At 41.4% G+C, this 22,514-nt stretch overlaps 1 protein-coding gene across 1 annotated transcript; it reads left to right on the forward strand.

Annotated features, from left to right (window-relative positions):
* Positions 1-768: 768 nt before the first annotated feature.
* Positions 769-7,657, forward strand: PTMA (prothymosin alpha). The gene is made up of 5 exons (XM_073675269.1): positions 769-999; positions 4,192-4,266; positions 4,513-4,597; positions 5,351-5,424; positions 6,623-7,657. The coding sequence occupies exons 1-5, from the start codon at positions 955-957 to the stop codon at positions 6,671-6,673; spliced, it is 330 nt and encodes a 109-aa protein (XP_073531370.1). The 5' UTR covers positions 769-954; the 3' UTR covers positions 6,674-7,657.
* The last annotated feature ends 14,857 nt before the right edge of the window (positions 7,658-22,514 follow it).

A 22,514-nucleotide genomic window follows, 5' to 3' on the forward strand; every position in this document is an offset into this window, starting at 1 on the left:
CGGGACGGAGAGATGACAGTTGAGGGAGGAAGGGTTAACGGCGAATGGAAAATTTCCACTCCGTCTGCCCTTCACCTGAAGGGTTAAAAGCGGGAAGTGAACCCCTTCCCTCGCAAACGGGTTAAAAGCGGGAAAAACCCCTTCCCTGCGCCTGGTGCGGGAAGGCTACTGGCATGCGCGTGTAATGGGCGCGTACGTGACGGCTGCTGGTCGGCCGATAATCTCCACAGCCGGCTCCACGTACAATTGTTATCGTGCAGATAAAAATCGTTGCTTTTCTATCTGACCACTAGGCTGTGCGTGCAGCGCCCCCCACTGGGCACATAATGTATATGCGTTGTCTGCGCTTACTCCTGTCATTTGCTTTGAGTCTAGGACAATACATGGCAGTGCGCATAGGGCAAGAAAATGCCCAGGGGGCATGTTTCACAATGTGGAGGGGCTGCTCAGGTTCTTGTGTGTAATTTTGCACACGCCACTATCCGCACCCCTCCTCCATCTCCAGGAGAAGGAAAAAAAATCCTGTTCATTTGCATTGGATTGCCAAAGCTAAGAGCTGCTAATGCCCAGCTACTGCGCATGCTCCGCGGACGAGGCAGGCGGCGCAGCGGTCACTGCAGGTACTGCAGCTTACAGAGGGAAGGCAAACAAGTCCCCCTCCCCCATTGTTTGTGCTCGGACGAATCCGGAGCCGGGCATGCCTCACCCCCCTTCTCACAGAGGACATTAACCAATGAGGTGGTAAGAAGCCGGTGCGTTGCTCCTCCCACTAATCTATATTAAAGTCCCTGGCGCCGCGTGAGTCCTTCACTGGCAGTCACTATAAAAAATAAAAAAAGCCATCTTTGCATTGTTCCCGCACCAGCCTCCCGCTCCTCAGCCCCGGGATCTACCTGCACTTTTCTTTTTTATTTTCTCCATCTCTAGACTAGCCTCTATTTTCTTCCATTCACCATGTCAGACACCGCAGTGGACGCCAGTGTAGAGAAGACAACCAAGGTAAGCGGAGTGTCAGCTTTGTGCCGGCGCTGTGCCCCATTGTGGCTGCACCTGCGCTCAGCACAAGTTTGGGCTCCGTGCTGGGACCATGATGCCCGTTAATAATTACTCGGAGATGAGGCTCCTGGGTACCAGATGTCTCCGCACACAGGCGGAGGCAGGAAAGTTACAGGCTCCAGTGTGCGTGTGCTGCCGAGGAGCGGCGTGTTCCCGGCCGGTGCCCACGCAACAGGGTGGGTGGACTGTCATCCCCCGCCACGGGAGCGATGCGCTGGGGAGAATGTCAGCGGCAGTGATGGCAGATCTGCCTCCTGATAAATGATGGTCCTAACCTTCTAGGACGTGCGCCCCCGGGCGGTGTGTGCTGATCGCTCATTGGCCCCTGTATGGGGAGATCGGTCACTAGACCCCTGTATATATGGCGTGATCGGTCATTACCCCCTGTATACACTGTTTATGCGCTGCATGGGGTGATCGGTCATTAGCCCACTATATGTATTGGGAGATCGGTCGGTAGTCCACTGTCTGACCAGTTATTGCCCACTGTATAGACGTTTAATGGGGTGATCAGCCATTAGCTCCTGTCTGGTAATCTGTCACTGGTCACCCTTTTATATATGGGGTGATCGGTCATTAGTCCCTTGTATAGACTGCAGTGTGATTGGTCACTAGCTCCTTGTATATGTGCGCTGTATGGGGTATTCTGTCACTGGCCCCCCTTTATCTATGAGGTGATCGGTCATTAGCCCCCTGTGTATGCTCTGTATGGGGAGATCGGTCACTAGCCCCCTGTCTCTGATATGATCGGTCACTAGCTGCCTGAATACATGCGCTGTATGGGGAGATCAGTCCCCCGTCTCGGTGGTGTGATCGGTCACTAGCCGTCTGTGCATATGGGATGATCGGTCATTAGTCCCCTGTCTCTGATGTGATCGGTAACTAGGCGCTTGTATACATGCGCTGTATGTTGTTATCTGTCACCAGCCCCATCTCTATGATGTGATCGGTCACTAGCCGCCTGTATTCAAGGGCTGCATGCTGTGATCGGTCATCAGCCCTGTCTCTGGTATAATCGGTCACTAGCCGCCTGCACATATGTGCGGTATTGGCCCCTGTGTAGCCTGTAGCCCGGATGCAGAGGCTTCTATCTATATCCCCGTCCGTGTCTGGTCAGTGATGTGCGATCGCCGTTCTGGTCAGTGATAGCAGAGGCGTCTACAGCTGGCAGTGCCCTCTGATCTCGCCGGGCGGCTTATGTGCTGGGGAGGGAGGAGAACACTCCGTTCAGATTGCTGCAGTCGGATCCGTCCACACATCAGCGGATGTCATAACCGATGTGTATCCCGGGTAGTGATCGCTGCGATTCCCCAGCGGAAAGCCTTTGTTGCTGTGCAGAAGTTAATAAGGTCCCAGCTGCGCGGATGAGTTATGATTGGGGGGAAGGGGGGGGGGCTCTGCCACTTGTTTGTGTTGTACACAGTTCACCACGTCCACCGGCTCAGTCCCGGGAGACGATGAATCTACGGGGAATCGGGGAGGGAGACAGATGGTAACAGGATTAAGACTTTAAAGGCAGAGCCTTTAATTAGAGGTGGGGGGAGGGCTAATTACTGTCTCCGCTCGTGGCACGATGGCTACCTGCGCTGTAAATTCATACAAGGGCAATGATAAATAGGGTCGCCTTTAACCCCTCCCGTGCCGGGTGGCTAGGAGGAGACTAAGGTGATCGGGCACATCACCTCCTATTCATGGCAGTTGCGATCATTTCCAGTGAGTGCGACTCCTCAATTACCATGTTACCTCGTTTATTCTATACATCATTGTTCACCCCCAGCGTGAAGCCTGTGCGTCACTCCCCAGAACTTGCTTTGAGCAGCCTACTGGGAGTTGTAGTTTCTCCGCCTTTCCTCTCCGGGCGTGTCTGCTTGAGGGAGTAAGGCGCGTCTAGTGGAAGCGCTCTACAAATCCCGTGAGTCTGTGCGCTACATGTGGGCAGGAACTAGGAGGCTGCAGCCAATCAGCGGCTCCGGAACCCTGCAGAAGGACAGGGGCGGGGACAGGGGCCCGGAGCCGGCCAATAGCGGCGGGGCATCGGGGGCTCTAAATTTGAAATTAGGTTTACAGCGTGGAGCATAGGAGCGGGCCCGTGTAATGCGCTGCCACAGTGTGTTCCCGGGCCCGTGTTATGCGCTGCCATAGTGTGTGCCCGGGCCGGAGGGCAGCTGGTGGCTACCAGCACTGCTAGCTACCTGGGGTTGGGAACCCCATTCTGCTATTGAGGGGGATTACACATTTTTCCCAGTTTTCTTTTATGGGCTTTGTTTTCCTACACATTGAAGTTTGATGAGGAGCTCGGAAAAAGACTGCTTCAAACTACAGTCAGATTGTAAGCGTGATCTCCCTGACTGATACGGAGTCTGTTAACTCATTCTGCCAACAGCCCCCTGTAGGGCTATAGAAGGCAATCAAGGCAACATTCATAATGATGTCTAATTTGTAAAACGGATTTTAGCTCAAATGCACACATTCAATTAATAAGTGTCCCAAAACAGCCCCTGTAATTTTATGATTAGCTCAGGCTGGCTGAGTTACTGTAAATAGGTGACCCCTCCCCAGGTTTCTCCATCAGAGCTGCTGTGCTCTCATGTCACATATAAGGACAGTTTAGTATCGGGATTTGTCGCTCTAGGCTGAGCAGCTCCCCCGTGTTGGAGGTTAGGCCTGCCCTTTTTGATCATTAGTGATGAACAGGAGCCATCGTCCTGATGCATGGACATCACAGGCTTCTCTGTTACAATAAAGTCACTAATGTAGAGCTCAAGGTTATTACAGCTGTACACTGACTTGTCACCCAGGTCGCATTTGCACTGCCTCTCGGGTTCATGTTCCCAATATTGAATCAATTGCCCGTATCAATCAATGAGATGCTTGTAAAGGGCGGCTGCTCAGACTACACAGGCACTAATCTGGTAGTCTGGATTGGGCTGTGTGATGGCAGATATCCAAAGTCTCCCATTTAGGAATCTTGCTACCCGGCTAACTATCACCAGGAAAACCACAAAATATTGGTTTATGTGGCGCTAACTGAAGCCAGAAATGCCCTGTAAATAGAACAATGGCTGACAAAGTGTTTGTGCCGTCTTCCACCTGGGAGTTAGTAGAAGTTGCGTTCTCACAGACTTCTCTCTACAGGACTTGAAGGCAAAAGAAAAGGAAGTTGTTGAAGAAGCAGAAAATGGAAAGGAGAAGCCAGCGAATGGAAAGGCAGTAAGTGCTCACTGTACGTCTATGCTGTTCCACTGTAGTGCTTGCACAGGCCTCTAGAGGGCTCTGTAGTGTAATCCGTGCTGCCGTTACGTACCAGCCGATTGACTTGTTTTCTTTCAGCTTATGTCACAAATGGGTTCTTGTATTTCTTTGAAATAATCTGTAGAGCGCTAAAAATGACCTGCTGTGATATAATGGGTTATCTGGGGCAGAATTAAACACTATTAACTGTAACATTTACCTTAGGAGAATGAAGAAAACGGAGATGATGGGGCAGACAATGATGAAGAGGACGAGGTTGATGAAGAAGACGAAGAGGATGAAGTAGAAGGTGCGGCTTCCTTGATATATGTCAATATAATTTATTTATTTTTTAAGGAAGAGAAGTGCCGTTAGATCGAATACTTCTCTACATTCAGCACTATCAAACCCTGATATAACAGATTGGGGAACTGAGCCTTATATTTTAACAACGCGCATTTTTTTTTTTTTTTTCTTTTTCCTGGAACAATTTTCTAGAAATGTCTTTCCTCTATGGCTGGACACTTAATAATAATCTTTATTTTTATATAGCGTTAACATATTCCGCAGCGCTTTACATGCATTATTTTTGCTGTCCCCATCGGGGCTCACAATCTAGATTCCTTATCAGTATGTCTTTGGAGTGTGGGAGGGAACCCGGAGGAAACCCGCGCAAAGGAGAATATACAAACTCCTTGCAGATGTTGTCCTTGGTGGGATTTGAACCCAGGACCCCAGCGCTGCAGTGCTAACCACTGCGCCACCGTGCCGCCCACTTCCGTTATAATTAAACTTCAACAACTAGCTAGTTTTATATTATCAATGTTGATTTTAACCTGGCATCCAGAATGCAGTCAAGTGTCGCAGGTGCCACCTGCTATGTGAACAGGGCAGTACATTGGCAGGAGTGCTGGGTCGGACAGTGGAATGTAGTAATGTGTAACTTACCTCACCTAAAAGTTCTCTTGGAGGGGAAAAAAAAAATTAGAATTCAGTAGCTTGGTTTAGCGTTGCTCCAGTATTTACTTTAGTTATATATTAAAATCTGATTTCTTTTTCTTAGGAGATGATGATGAGGGTGATGAAGATGATGATGCAGATGGACCCGCTGGTAAAAGAGCAGCAGAAGATGACGATGTAAGTGAAAAAAGAACAGAACATAGCCACAGCATGGTATTAGAGCATAAATGAATTGGCAGCCATATCATACAATTTGCCTCTTAGTAGCTGCTATTTTTTTCTGACTTCTAAAGGTGGCTTCCAAGTGAGGAGCCAAACTTAACTGTCATTGTGCCATTTAAAGGGAACCTGTCAAGAACAATTTCTCTGTAGCCCTTTCAAAAATGAGCAAATTGATCTCTGAGATCCTAAAGTGATGCCCCTGAAACAAACAAGAAAAAAAAAATCATATTTTGAAGTTCTTTCTAAATGTGCATGGTGGCGTGATGATGCACTTACAGCTCTGCGGCCTTCTGCTGTTTTCCCTGCCTAGCGCCACTCTTCTGTTTGACAGGTCTCTGGCTCCAATACATAGCAGGGATTACAGCGCGAGGTTAAGTTGTAAGTGCATTGTTGCGTCCCAATGCACTTGCAGATACATAGATGGAGATGTTCAAAATGTTGCAGGATTGTCGCTTTGGGGTCATAAAGGGATTAATTTGCTTATCTCTTAAAGGCTACACAACCATATAAATTGCTTGACAGGTTCTGTGTAACCTATATATAGAAAGTTGTTTTCCTATGAGGTTAAAATGCCAAAATATAATCCCTAATAAGGGATCAGATGAAATAAATGGTCAGACTTGGACGTACCATGCACCAGTGAAAAATGATGCCTTATTGGCTTCTTTTCAGTGAGGCAGACCATGTACATGTATATGTGTGTGTATATATATATATATATATATATATATATATATATATATATATATATATATATATATATATATATATATATATATATATATATATATATATATATATATATATATATATATATATATATATATATATATATATATATATATATATATATATATATATATATAAGCGCATTGCCATTTTCTTCCAAGAGTCTGTTGATACTGTTCTCTGAACTATTTTCACAGCCTGTTGATTTACATGAGCACTGGAATTAAACCCAGATTAGAAATGTGGGCTCTGAAATGGGACAACCTTTGACCAATTGTCAGGGGAACATTCTAACCTTAAAGGATTGTCTAAACCATAGGGGGGGAAATAAATGGGACTAAACCATAAAAACGTGAGGGGGATTTTTAATGCATGTACTATGTTAAAACTGATGTAATTGAAAAAAAATTGTTTTTTCTTCAAGGACGAAGATGACGTTGAAATAAAGAAGCAGAAAACGGATGAAGACGACTAGAGAGGGGCTATTCCCTGTCTCAAAATAAATTCTATATATAATCCTTCTCCACCGCCTCCCCACCCTTATCACACTCAGAATATGGTCACTGAAAGTGATGCATCCGTCCCACCCTACCTTCTCTCCGTCCAAGCGCATTACTGCGTCTGAGGCGCAAGTCAATGTGCCCTTGGTGCATTCTTTTTAAACAGCCCCTGGCCATCTTTTAGTTTAGTGGGCCAACCTTTTCACTGCCAGTTGGGGTGCATTCACTTGCTGTCCTCCCCAGTCCTGAGAGGAAAAATTTAAAAAGGGGGGTGAGGATCACAGCAGAAAAAAAAAAATAATTTTGCTTTTCCTTTTAAAAATTCTGATATGGGAAACTAAAAAGCACCCTTGGATGGGGTTCCTATGTTTGTATTTTTTATTTACATTTTATATTTTTGTACATATTGGTATACAGCTGTCCTTTTTCTGTACCGGGAATCCGGCTGACAGGGTGTGAGGCTTTTAAATTACAAATGTAATTTTATTTTAATTTTAAATTGCACCTATAGTTTTCTGCCAATTTAAACCCTGATGTATTTTTTTTTCTTTTCTGGGTGGGGTGGCGGCCAGGGTGGAGTAAGACCAGGGCTGTTTCTTCTCCAAGGGGAGCATATGGAGAAATCTTTACAAAAAAAAAAAATAAAGAAAAAAAGTTGTTACAAAAAAACCTAAATAAATAAGACAAAATTCCCATATAAGAAAAAATATTCTGATCATTCCAGTAACTTTATACTTTTTTTTTTTTTTTTTGAGCATATTTTTAGCTGTACTTTTAGATGGGTTTGGATGAGTTAAATGGCCAAAGATATAAAAAAAAAAAAAAAAAAATTTTTTTTTTTTTTTTTGTTCTGTCTGAAGTTGCTGTTTACTTTGTCATTTCTTGGCCTGGCTGGATGTGTGCGGCAGTATTGTCAATAAAACTGCAATTTTAATTTGCAGGCTTTCTTTTTGTTTTAACGGTGTGGTGTTTGAGTCTCGTGTTTATTCATTAAGACTTCAATTCATGGTAGTTTTGGCTTCAAAAACTGCATACGAATCACACTCAAAAGTAACCTTACAGTGGGCTATTCCCTGTACTAAGTAACTTGTAAACTATCTTACGAGACCAGATTAAATATAAGTTAAATGGCTAGTTAACTAGTTTTGAACACATTCTTAGGGTGCTGTCAGGTGGCCGTATAAATCAGAGCAAGATCTGAAGGCAGTGCACGGACTGGCCGTCGGCTCTCCTGATTGGAGTGTGACAGCTGCATAGAAATACATGCAGCTGTAATGCTTGGTTCGGGAGACCCACTGGCCAGTCCACTTACTGCGTTTCGATTTATACGGTCATCTGACTCTGCCCTAAGGGTGAATTCAGACATCCGTGAAACACATGGACTGGTCATGGGTCTCCTGACCTGACCTTGACAGCTTCATGGACCTATCTAAGGCTGTTGAGTTTGTGTCATGAGAATCGTGGCCAGTCTGTGCATCACGGTCTGTACATTGATATCGATGTATGGTAGAAGTTTCCTAGCCAATACATACTGTACTTTGCAAAACAATAGACTGCATTTATGATGTTGAGAATCATTGAAAGGGTTCGTATTGGCCTGTGTAAACAAGCCTGCAGTCAGATCATTTATACTGTTAAGTAAATGGTAATCAGCAGCACATTCCCAGTTTACATCATGATGCTGTTTGAGGACCAAATGATCACAGTAACAATTGTTCTGTTCCCATCGGTTTTTCTAAGGCTGAATTCACACGTCAGTTATGCTGCAGCTGAAAATTGCAACAGCTCTGTGCTGCGGTCTTTCCGTTGTTTCCCTGCACATGCACTTAAAGGGACTCTGTCAGCACGGAATGACTGCTCACACCAAGTCCTGCTGCTCGGTGCTTCGTGGGGGGGGGGGGGGGGTTGTGCAGGCATTCATTTATGTACAGTTTCCTACCTGCTTGTTTCACCTCACACTCCACACCCTCTTTTTTTTTTTTTTTTTTTTTTTTTTTTTTTAACCGCTCTGGCTTCATAGGGCTAGAGAAGGGTGGTTGTTGTTTGTGGCTGTACTGAAGAAGTCGTTGTGGTGACTCTGAAACGCGTTGACAACCAAACAATCTATTCTCCATCGTAGCTTGTCGTTTTTCCAGCAGAGCAGGATATTTCCATTGCCCGTGCCAAATTTCAAACAGGTGGGAAGGTGTATATAAATAATTGTGCCCTGCTGTGATGCACTGAGCGCCTGTACTTGGTGTGAACAGTCATTCTGTGCTGACAGTCCTTTTTAGTCTTGCAAAGGAACAGCTTTTTCACATGTAAAACTAGGGCCATTCCAATTGGATGTATGATCTTATAGGCCAAATTTAATAATGGTTTTCAGCTGCTGTGTGTGAACGCAGGTTAAACAGGACAGTAAGTGAGCTGTAATCAACCTGTCTATAGTCGATCAGCGCTTGTTAATGGGCTGAGATTGTCCTGTCTAAATGCATGTTAAATAGTGATGAGCGAGTATGTTTTATTAACACCTTTCGGCGAGTATGCTCAGGCAAGCACTGAGTATTTACAGCTGCTCGGTGATATGTTTGAATCGCTCCCGTGTGCATGATTTGCAACTGACAGCTTTAATACATGTGAGGAATGTGTAAGAAATAGACATTCCTCACATGTAATAAAACTGTCAAACAGTCGCAAATCAGGCACACGGGAGCGATTCAAACATATCACCGAGCAGCTGTAACTACTCAGTGCTTGCCTGAGCATACTCGGTGAAAGGGTTAATAGAACATACTCGCTCATCACTAATGTTAAAGGGACTTTGCAGCAGGGAATGACTGTTCAAACCAAGTATAGGTGTTCTGTATGTCAGGGCGGGGCCGATCATCTACATCCACCTTCCCACCTGCTTGGTTCCCCCCCTACCTCTGCCCTTCTCTGCCTATATGAAGCCAGAGCTGTCAATCAAGGAGGGGGGGTGGAGATTGAGGGAAAACAAGCAGGTGCGAAGGTGTATGTAGATGATCGACCCCGCCCTGATGTACAGAACACCTCTACTTGGTTTGAACAGTCATTCTGTGCCAACAGTCACCTTTTTAAGTCATTAATTAACACTGGTTTATCTAGGAACCTACAATACTAATCCTTTAAATTGTATAAAGTACTAAAATTTAGAGGAGCAGTGGAGATATCAGAAAAACAGGAATAAACATGCAGGTAAAATGTGGAATAATACAAACTGGGTAGCAGGAGGCCAAATGTTACATAACGTGGGCAGTTTGCATCCATAGTACAAGATACAAGTATAAGACCAGGCAGCAGGACACATGCAATCCTATACAGATTTTGAGAAGGAGTAACAATCATGCGTACGGATGTAAGCAATTGACGGAGCAGAGCACAGCAGCTCTGTATGGTGTTTAGTGCACTTGTCACCCATTCGCTTGAATATGAGCAGAGCTGCCGTACGTGCGGGTTTCCTCTGTACATTGCCTACATCCAGCTAGCATCTGCTCGGTTGGGATACTGGACATTGGATCCTGATCTCATATCGATGACCTATCTTACGGATAAGCTATTAATATTTTAGTTCTGAATAATCTCTTTAATTGGAGCCTGTACAGATTCCGTTTATGTGAAGCTAATAAATACCTCAGCGCTTCCTCTTATCCCTTCTTTCCTTCCTTTGATCTTAATTTGTCTGATAAAACATTAATATGTAAAGAAATAATTCCGGGGTGACCTATGAGATCAGCCAAACTCTGTTCTCTCTATACAACTGGCAGGACTCTCCACCCTCCCTGTCATCAGTGGGACGTAATGATGGTAAAGTCCATCCCTTAGCGAAGCACCACCCCTCAGACGATCCTCTGCCAAAAATGGAACAGATTAGCAGGAGATTAACCCCAATGTACATGCAGAAAATCCTGCAGACTAACAAACAGTATGGGCAACTTAATCTGCCCCATTTCTTTCTTGCTTTAGTGTTCTTTTAACATGCTGGATCACAAAATACGGCTTTTAATTGCTGACACGATGTGAAGCCACCTCAGGAAAGTGATGTCAGATTAGATGGAATGGTTTTGCTATAGGGCCATGTATATGTAGCTGTCTCTATCGTACATACTGATTGGGACATGGATTAAAGAACTATCAGCTATTGCACTTGCACAGTTTGATTGGATTCAAACATCATGTTTCTCCTGATCCAAGCTCGACAGCCTCATATCTTCTTCATATATGCCTATGAAAGTTTATGGTGGGCACTCCTGGTGGATGGTGGTGCTCAGTAGGAGGACGTATATCCAGATAATAATGTACAGATAATAATGTACAAAAGTCTTCAACACCCCTTAGTTGCAGTGAAGAAAATGTTGATTTGTTGGCATGCCATGTTAAAGGGTAGCACACTTTGTAAGATGGCCACTGTTTTGATCTTCCTAGACCTTAATCACAACCTGTTAGCAGCAATGTGGAGGGGCTTCCATTACACTTTTTCTAACAGGTTGTGACCAGGGTCCTGGATTACCGAAACATTGGCCACCTTGTAAAGTGTGAATATGACATGGTGACAGATCAACAAAATTAACTTCAATATCTCCCTGTAGCTGCTGCTTAGTTACTCTGCCAATCTTGATTACTAAGCTGTTTACCTGCATATACCACTACATCTGCAGGTAAATGGCATTTTTGTTGTGGTGGCAGGTTACCTTTAATGTTAAGTGAACTATATTCACCAACACAATCAAACATGTCTAGCATTTTTCTGTAACTGAGGGACCCTATCTGCTGTCATGGAATTTACACATAAGTACAGTTTGATACATTTTTTATTAAGCTAAAAGTCTGTTAAAGAGGAACGGTCTTTTTTTTCCGGGACTTTTTTCTAAGAACCTTTTCTAACACACTGTATTTAAAAATATTAAAGATAAACCGGTTTTATTTTTGTATAGAAGAATGAGCCAGCAGCAGCTCTTGACACCAATCTAAACATCAATGCTGGGCTTTAAACCAAGACTTTAGCAGTGTTGCCGTATTTCTCAGTCTGCACTGACTTAGGAGTGCTTTCGAGAAGAAGCTTAACAAGAAAAGTGTGTTGTGGCAGGAAAGAGGATTCGCTAGCGGCATCCCCTGAGCCTCTGATCAGCTCATCATCATGGTGCCCTTATTGAGCTAAGTGGTTGTCAAAGTCTGACATTCCGCATCATGAAAATGTGTATTGCTAAGATACCTATAATGTTATATTTCTACCAAAAATATGTACCTCTGTATCCATGGGCAGAAATATAAAGTAGTTTGTGTGGGCAGACCAACAAAGTTCTTCCATTCTAAATTTGGCAAACTATGTAGCTTTATGTTTTGAGACTTTGCTAGAACTCAAACAGGAAACGGCCTTCTCTAAAATGTTGCCACAAACTTGGAAACTCATAATTTTCTAGAAAGTCGCTGTATGCTACACATCCGCCGAAAAATAAATCCATAAACAAAACCAGTGGAAATTTTCTGCTTCGTCTGAGAGTCTCCTTAAGATTTCGATTCACTAAATTTTACAGGTCCAGCCAAAAGCATTGAAGTCAACCACACAGAATCATTCCCCATTCCAAACTTTAGATTCAGCTCTGTACGTTTAGGCTGAGAGCAGTATGCCCCAAAGTCAGACTTATCCAGAAAATGTCCAGGTTGTAATTTTTTTTATTGCTCCATGAGGTTCCACATCTTCAAAGTCCCATAGTGGTGTGAGTGACATAACTCCAGGCTACCCTGGCATTGCACTTGTGGAGCTCAGATTTCTTTGCAGCTGCTCAACCATAGTAACCCAATCTATTTAGTTTCTGACAAGCAGTCCTTGTGCTGATGTTGCTTCCAGAGGCAGTTTTGAACTTTGTGGTCTGTGCTGCGATGAAGGGCATATGATTTTTTTCATTTGCATTGTTCTGGGAGCTCGTATGGCTTACAACTTTGCAGCTGCTCCACACATTTCCACTTCACAAGAACACATAATTGATCATCCAAAAGTATCTGCTCAGGGGCGGCCACCAGGCCCAAGAGGTAAGGGGTCCACTTTTACCTCCAAAAAAGGTGAGATTATGCATTATAATAAGCTATCATAGATTCTATATATTGTTCTTCCTTCGGGCCCTCTTCTGTTTGTGTCCACTCCTGTTATATGTTTTGTTTCTTTGGTGGGTGATGGACCAAACCCATGAGAGACAATTGCAATTAAGACATTGGTGCTGTTCCACTTTGCATTTTTCATATTCCATACTGAATGACAAAAATCTGAGTATGAAACATTTTAACGAATATCTTTGCCTATAAAGATTGCACAGCTGCAAGCTTCAGTTTATATGCCTGTCAGTGGTAAAAGTGGGTCAAAATGTCTAAACCCAATAATTAGAAACAGTCAAATTTTATTTCCTTGTTGTTTATAAAGGAACATTTGGGAAAGGTTTTCAACTTTGTTTTGTAGGCATCTGAACACATTTTTGCCATAAAATACATGGCATTTAAACTGACCGTTAATTCACTTATTTTGATTTTAAGGGAATAATCAGAATAACCAGAGGGAAAAAAAAGTGTCAGAAAAAAACAGTTTGCTGCATTAAAAACATCAAGTTAGAATTTTTATATTTCCTGCTCATAATTGAAAAAACTATGACAATTATTTAGTGTTTTTAGATAAATTTACTTCAAATTACTACAATTCGCTTCTATGATGAAGCTGTACGGTTAGACTTGTCTACGTTGTAAAAATTATTTCCCAAACGAGCATAGAAGCATGAATTTGGAGTCTTATTTTTTCAGGGAAATGCATGTTGCATAGTAATTCTACCAACAATATAACATTTTAGCAATTATATGTGTATATATACACACACACACATATATATGCACACAATATATCACGGAAGTGAGTACACCCCTCACATTTTTGTAAATATATATTTTCATGGGACAACACTGAAGATATGACACTTTGATACACTGTAAAGTAGTGACTGTATAACAGCTTGTATAACAGTGTACATTTGGTGTGCCTTCTAAATAACTCAACACACAGCCATTAATGTCTAAACCGCTGGTAACAAAAGTGAGTACACCCCTAAGTGAAATGGCCAAATTGTGCCCAAAGTATCAATATTTTGAGTGGCCACCATTATTATCAAACACTGCCTTAACTCTCTTGTGGCATTTGCATTTGGAAGCTGTTGCTGTGAACCCACAACATATGGTAACAGAAGCTCTCAATGGAAGTGAAACAGACCATCATTAGACTGAAAAAAGAAGAAATCCATCAGAGAGATAGCAGAATTGTTAGCAGTGGTCAAATCAACAGTTTGGTACAGTCTGCAAAAAAAAAGTTCACTGCTGAGCTTGGGAATTCCAAAAGGCTTGGACGTCCATGGAAAACAACAGTGGTGGATGATCGCAGAATCCTTTCCATTGTGAAGAAAAACCTCTTCACAACATCCACCCAAGTGAAGAACACTCTCCAGGAAGTAGGTGTTTCACTATGTTAGTCTACCATAAAGAGAAGACTACATGAGACCAAATACAGAGGGTTCATCTCAAAGTGCAAACCATTAATCAGTCTTAAAAATAGAAAGGCCAAAATAGAATGTTCCAAAAAAAAAAAAAAAATCTAAAGAAGCCAGCCCAGCTCTGGAAAAGTATTTTTGGACAGAAGAAACAGATCAATCTCTACCAGAGTGATGGGACAGAAGAAAGTATGGAGAAGGCTTTGAAAGGCTTATGGTCCAAAACACAGCACATCCTCTGTAAAACATGGTGGAGGCAGTGTGATGACATGGGCATGCATAGCTTCCAATGGTACTGGGTCACTAGTGTTATTGATGATGTGACTGAAGACAGAAGCAGCTGGATGAATTTTGAAGTGTGCAGGGCGATACTTTCTGCTCAGATTCAACCAAATGCAGCAAGGTTGATTGGATGGTGCTTCACAGTACAGATGGACAATGACCCAAAACATACGAAAGCAACCCAGGAGATTTTAAGGCAAAGAAATGGAATATTCTGAAATGGCTGAGTCAGTTGTCAGATCTCATCCCCATGGAGCATGCATTTCCCATACTTAAGACAATTCTTAATACAGAAAGACCCACAAACAAGCAACAACTGAAATCATCTGCAGTAAAGGCCTGGCAAAGCATCACAATGGAGGAAACCCAGCGTTTTGTGACTATGATGGCTTCCAGACTTCAGGCAGTCATTGCCTGCAAAGCATTCTCTACAAAGTATTAAAAATGAGCATTTCATTTATGATTAAGTTAATTTGTCCAATTACTTTTGAGCCCCTGAAGTGAGGAGGCTTTGTAGAAAAATGGTTGCAATTCCTAAACGCTTCACAGGATATATTTGTTCAACCCCTTTAATTAAACCTGAAAGTCTACACTTCAATTGCATCTCAGTTGTTTCATTTTAGATAAAAGATAGTGGCATACAGAGGCCAAATTATGAAGATTCATTCACTGTCCAAATATCTCTGGATCTATATATATATATATATATATATATATATATATATATACTATATATACTATATGTATACATATTACATATATGTAGTTCAATGTTTACAATTATACTAGTTTCATAGTTAAAATTATTTATTTGATCTGACAACAGAAAATGTAATTCTATCTTTTTGCCTATTTTTTTTAAAAAAGGTTAACAGGGAACATTTATTCTTTCAGGAGATTTGACCTGTCGTGCCCATCACTTAAAAAAAACTTACATCAAGCGGGACTTAGAAACACTTAAACAGAAATGTAAAAAACATTTTATGTCTTTATTAATCATGGCTTGTTGTTATTTTAATAAGTCAAAATACTTTTTTCTTCCACAGTTTTACATGGATGTTGCATTTTTTAAACTATTTTTTCAAAAATCACAATGGAAAAAATATTTCCAGGACAACTGATAGTTTACAGTCACCATTGAAGTTACTGCAGAAAAATGACACATGGATTCCGCACCTAGTGCATGTTGAAGTGAAAGCAAAATTGCATCAGTAAATAATGTAAACTGTGATTTTGAAAATATATGGACCATCTTGTTATGATATGTCACAGTGGACCTTGCGATTAGCTAATTGGTAAGCCACTATTGTAATTTTTGTGACCCTTTTTTCTCTTTTTAATGATGGTGATATTCTACTGGGAGTATTTTAGGAACATTTGCTACCTGTATTAGGGGTAAGCTGTTCTAATATGTGGACACACATTACCAATCTCATTGTAGCCCACTTTGGTATGTATAAAGAGTGGGTATGATATTCCCAGTTATGATGACACGTATCTGGGGGAACAATTACTAACACACTTTGCATTACTCTATATTTCACAAATTTAGAATATTAGAAACCCCTTGTATGTGTCACTATACTGGTGTCTATCTGGTGGAACGCATTTTACGCACTTTGAATTATTATTAAACTGTAACACTATAATATCATTAATTTTGTTTACCTATTGCTTGGTATAATTTGGTTCTTTTGTACTGTGCTACCAAATGATATATACTGTAGATCTCGCAATCTTTGACTAGATTCATTACCCAGTGCTTATCCTTGAGGTAATCTTGCTTTTTATCTATGTATATTATTTCAGGTTCTAGAAATATCTAAATAAAAAGTGATTTTATTATTAGTGGCATGTTATTTTGTACCGGTCTTTTATCCCTATGACCAAGGTTTGTGGGATTGTGTTTATTGTTAATTTTGTAATGGCAGTTATTATTATTATTATTATTTACTATAATAGCGCCATTTATTCCATGGCACTTTACATGTGAAAAAGGGGGTATGCATAGCAAAATCACAATAATCTTAACAAAACGTGATGGCGACTGGTACAGGAGAAGGAGGAGGAGGACCCTGCCCGCGAGGGCTCACAATCTACAAGTTATGTGGAGGTTCCTTCTTTTTCCAAGTTGAGGATTATGGTGAAGTTTTATACATAGAAACATATAGTCAAATAACAGTTTTACAATATAGGGCGTAAAAATGAAGTTGCAGATCCTGATGCAAGTTTTTCTATTTAGTGGTGGTTCTGGGTAAACAGCAATACTTCAGAGAATAAAAGAGAAGCATCCAACATTGCCTCTTTGTGGCAGTGCAGCCACTCAATTTAAATCAAACTTGTGTCAGCAAAAATGGAAGGTGGAGAGATGATATGGATGGGACAGGTAGGACATGAGGACCTACAATCTTGTAGAGTTAAAGGGGTTGTCCACTACTTGACAACCCTTGATTAGCGGCCCCAGTGTGCTGCATACATTTTAAAAAAAAAGTATATTTATCTGCCTCAAGGACTGGCGCCATTCCTCCGCTTTAAGCCCTGTGTAACCCACCATAAACAATGTCACATTAGCGTGGAAGAATGAGAGAGTCATGAAAAAAGGCTAATAACTGTGAGTTCATAATTGAGGTGATTTTAGGTTCAAGGTAATTGCCACCTAAAAAGCAGTTGTTCATTGGTCAGATTCAAATTCCAATTTGGGGCAATAACTGAATAACTGATTTTATCTTCTGAGTTACAACAGAAAACTTTTTAACAACCTAATTGTGTTTTAAAGGAATCCTGTCACCTGATCGATGCTGTCCAAACCTAGGGAAGAAGGAATCAGATCCTGGCTGCACAATTGCAGCCAGGTATATATTTCTATGAAACGCTCCAGTGTTAGTTTGGTTCTGCCATCTCCGCCTCTTCCCAGCGCTGATAGAGGTGATTGACACATCTCCTTTTCTCTTGCTGTGGATCTTCAAAATACATTTTCCCTGTAACTTTGGAGCGTTTCAGAGAAATAAATACCTGGCTGCAATTGTGCAGCCAGGATCTGATTCATGTTGCAAACTGCTTGAATCAGGTGATGATAGGTTGCCTTTAAAGAGGTTGTCCAGGCTTATCACGAAAGTCTCTAGGCACTCTGTGACTGCAGACATGTGAATTCTCACATTACACACAGCATGCACTGTGAGGACTCTCCGGTGCCAGCGACGAGACCGAGCGATCATGTGACCACAAGTATGTGATATGCATACTCATGGCCACATTCCGACTAGTCATATGCAAAGTTGCTCAATTTACTTGTATTGATGTCTAGTTGAAATGTGGCCAGAAGTATGCATATCGTATACTTGCAGTCACATGACCACTCGGTCTCATCGCCAGCCCTGGAGAATCCTCACAACACACACTGTGCCTGTTGTGAGGATTCACATGTCTGCAGTCACATAGGGTGACTGCAGACCTTTGTGAAAAACCTGGACAACCCCTTTAATTTCTTGTCTTGTTAATTTCTTCTTAATTTTTGTAGAACAAGGGTGGAGAATCTTTTTTCTGCCAAGGGCCATTTGAATATTTATACCATCCTTCGGGGGCCGTACAAATTGCGATCTAACTCCTCCCACAAAGTACATCCTGACGCTGGCACTGATGTCAGGACATAAACTTTCACTATATGCACCTCCGCATTCAGTAATCAACACTGCGTGCACGTGCACGCAGAGCAAGAAGAAATTAATGGGAAGGTGGCCATCAAAATACAGCTGCCGGCCCGGATAAAAGGTCGTTGAGGGCCGTAAATGGCCCGCGGGCCTGAGGTTCCCTACCCCTGCTGTAGAAGGAGGAGAAAAGTCCCAATGGTGTCATTGCAAGGATTAAAAATATAATGTGGTATGTAATAATAATTCAATATATGTATAATATATAAATCTGCAGTCTCTAATATTGGTCATGTATAATGGGTTCTGTAGAAAGTACAGAAATGTCACATTAAAGCGGTGGTTTTAAATCTAAGCTTTCATGGCCACAGATTCTCATCCTGCTATACTACAGAGTTCAGATTCAGAGCGCAGGCAGAGAATTATTGATCTCTAGATCTAATTATTGGTTTTATGTTAGTCACTGAGTGAAAGGAAAGAAAATGAACAGGGATGGGTTTGTGTGCAACATTTCCCAAACCAAGGTTTCCTGCACATCTTTAGTATTGTTATATGGTGAAAAATGGCACAGTACACATTCTCTAACCAGACATAAAGATTCTGAGCCCTGGGTTATTCAGGGCCTTCTGTTTGGGAACCCTGACAAAAGATGTTAGAAATAATCAATTTTATAAGTGATTGGAGTAGGGGAATATAAATGTATCACCCACAGAACTCTAGGAAAGTGATATGTGCCCATCATAAAGTATGGAAATTCCATTGATTTAGTAACCTCTGAATTAAGAGCACATTAAATCAATGCAAAAAGTCACCAGCCATGTACAAAGGGTACTTTTAGTCACGCAAACAATGCAGACCAATGTCAATCTAAATTGCTGCGTATAAATGGCCAATTGCCAGAAAACTGGTCTGATGTGTGTAAAAAATTGATTGTAGCATGTATACAGCATCTGTATGCCTGTAAACTCAGCCTAATGGAGCAGGGATAATGTTTGCCAGAATAAGCACATAAAACGTTAATGCTAAATCATTAGATATCTCCCTTCATTATTTGTGATTTTTTTTACTACATCCCTAATTCATCTAAGGTTGGTTTCACATATTGGACATAGACAAATGTACGGAGCATGGTCCGAGAATAGTTAAGAACTCCCCTTTATTTTAAGGGATATTCTCATCTCCAAGATCCTAACCCAATATGTAGTAGGTGTAATAATAATAATATTAGCAAATATCTCCAATTAGAAATGTAGTATAGTTCTGATTCGCTATGTCGCTTACACCATGTGCTGGGCATTGTAGTAGCTTACGTATCTATAGTTATGACCTCTCATATAGTGACATTTAGTTAGTTGTTATTACACCTACTACATATTAGGAGATGGGAATACACCTTTAATACTTTAAATACCCTACTTCATGTCTCACAGTCTTGCAATAAATCATGGAATAAATGATACAATTCTGTCTGTGTACAGCCTCCACAAGTGAAGGCTCACTGTATATATAGTGCTTGGACAAAATTATTGGAACACCTACACCTATAATAATAATAATGATAATCTTTATTTTTATATAGCGCCAACATATTCCACAGCGCTTTACGTGCATTATCATGGCTGTCCCCATTGGGGCTCACAATTTACATTCCCTATCAGTATGTCTTTGGAGTGTGGGAGGAAACCGGAGAACCCGGAGGAAACCCACGCAAACACCTAGAGGTGTATAAATCATGCTACGCCCATAGGCATTAATCTGAAGTTGTTTTCCACCCTTTTCAGCTATAACAGCTCAGACTTTTTTCGGGGAGACTACAAAATTTTGTATTGTGCCTGTGGGAATTCAGACAGTGATGATGGATGAGATGGCCTGGCTCGCAATCTCCGTTCTAGTTCACCTCAAAAGTTCTGGATGGAGTTGAGGTCAGGGATCTGTGTGAGACAGTCTAGTTCTTCCCCACCAAATTCACACATCCTTGCCTTTATGGGCCTTGCGTTGTGCACTGGGTCATAGTCATGCTGGAATACAAAAGGGACATTTCCAAACTGTTCCCATAAAGTTGGAAGTATACAATTTTTAAAATATTTAGGCATGTTAAAGTATTAAAGGGGATGTCCACTACTAGGACAACCTCTTCTCATTACCCATTTTTGGCCCCGATAAAATAAAAACACTTATACTCACCTCCTGTGTCAGCGCTGTTCCAGCGGTGTCAGCACTCGTGGGCTCTCATGCGGTTGTTGATACATGAGCCCTGCGCCCAATCATTACTGGCGTCACTGTCCCCGCCTTCAGATGTATACGTAATCAAGAGGAAGTCAGGGCTGCAGCTGGCAGCTCACTTTCTCTTGATTACGAATACGTGTGAAGGTGGGAACAGTGACGCCAGTAGTGATTGGGCGCCGGGCTCACGTATCATAACAACTGTACGTGAGCCCTGGGACCTTGAGTGCCGATACCGCTGGAACACAGGAGGTGAGTGTTGGTGTTTTTATTTTATCAGGGCCAAACATAGGGAATTAGAAGGGGTTGTCCTAGTAGTGGACAACTCCTTTAAGATTTCCCTTCACTGAAACTAAAGGGTCTAGAACAACTCTTGAAAAACAACTCCATAGTATTGTCCCTCATCCACAAAACTTTACAGTTGACACAATTCAGTCACATAGGTAATGTTCCCCTGGCATTCACCATACACAGACTTGTCCATCAGACTGCCAGATATAGGAGCAGGCTTTGTTACCTGCATGCCGCAGCTCGGCTATGGAATCCCATGCCATAAGGATCCAAGCATATTGATTTTGTGCTGATGTTAAGGTCAGAGGAGGTTAGGAACTCTGTGACTATTGATTTAGTATAGCGTTAGACACTTTTATGCACCTCAGCACTTGGGGCCTTCCTTTGTAACTTTAAATGGCTTTGTGAATAAGTCATTGTGGTTTCTAAATGTTTCAACCTGTCTAGAATACCATTCACAGTTAATCATGGACTATTTAAAGACTTGCCCACACTCAGGCAACAGCTTCTCAAACCTCAAGTTTTCCCCTTGTAAAATAAAAACAGCCAGCGCTGATAGGCCGCAGGGATTGCGTGACATAATAATGTCACACGATCCCAGGGAGAGCCAGTGCTGATATAGCTGGAATGGCATCAGCATTGAAGGTGAATATAAGTGATATTATTATGTTATTACATGAGGATTGAGAAGGGGTTGTCTGAGTAGTGGACAACACCCTTTAAAAGGGAAGAACTTTCTTAAACTGACTTCTTACATCGGTGACTTCATATGACAGTACCACTGTTGAATTCAATGAGCTCCATAGAATGACCCCTTCACAAATGTTTCTTGATTCCGACTGCATGACCTGGGGGTGTATTTTATACATCTGTGGCCATGAGACCGACAAAAATACAGAATTCAGTAATTAATAGATGTGTCCCAATACTTTTGTCCATGTAGTATATATTTATATATTTCTCAATGTCAATAATAGGTCAATAATATATATTTTTTTAAATTGCTTACTAACTAGAACAATCCTATACATTAACAATAACAAAATATCCCTAACAACATTTCCCTACTATACTCAGCATACTATATAAAATTACCAATACATAAACTTGTAATTAAGAACACTAAACCTGATAATAATAATAATAATTTTATTTCTATAGCACCAACATATTCCGCAGCACTTTACAAATCAGAGGGGACATGTACAGACAATACACAGCAATACACAATTCAACAATTACCAAGAGGAGTGGGGGGTCCTGCTTGCAACCGTACAATCGAAATGGTACCTAACTTTGCTAACACAATTTTACTTAAAATACACATGCTAAATAATCTAATATTACTTAACAGGAACCTGTTAGAAGGAATTTCTACTCTAAACTAATGATATGGCTGTACAAATGTTGCTACCCAGATTAAATTGGTATCATTCTACACTGTGTGCAGAATTATTAGGCAAATGAGTATTTTGATCACATGATACTTTTTATACATGTTGTCCTACTCCAATTAAGTAAATCGAAAACAGATCAAGCAACTGACAGAATCTATGGATGGAAGGCTGTTGAGTGTCATCATAAAGAAAGGTGGCTATATTGATCACTAAATTTTTTGGTTTTTGTTTTTGCATGTCAGAAATGTTTATCTCTAAATTTTGTGCACTGATATTGGTTTACCTGGTGAAAATAAACAAGTGAGATGCGATTATATTTGGTTTTAATTAAGTTGCCTAATAATTCTGCACAATAATAGTTACCTGCACAAACAGATATCCTCCTAAGATAGCCAAATCTAAAAAAAAACCACTCCAACTTCCAAAAATATTAAGCTTGGATATTTATGAGTCTTTTGGGTT

The sequence above is a fragment of the Phyllobates terribilis genome, unplaced genomic scaffold (genome assembly GCF_046119375.1).
Source record: "Phyllobates terribilis strain yellow unplaced genomic scaffold, ASM4611937v1 Scaffold_3__8_contigs__length_932513732, whole genome shotgun sequence".
Taxonomy (NCBI): domain Eukaryota; kingdom Metazoa; phylum Chordata; class Amphibia; order Anura; family Dendrobatidae; genus Phyllobates; species Phyllobates terribilis.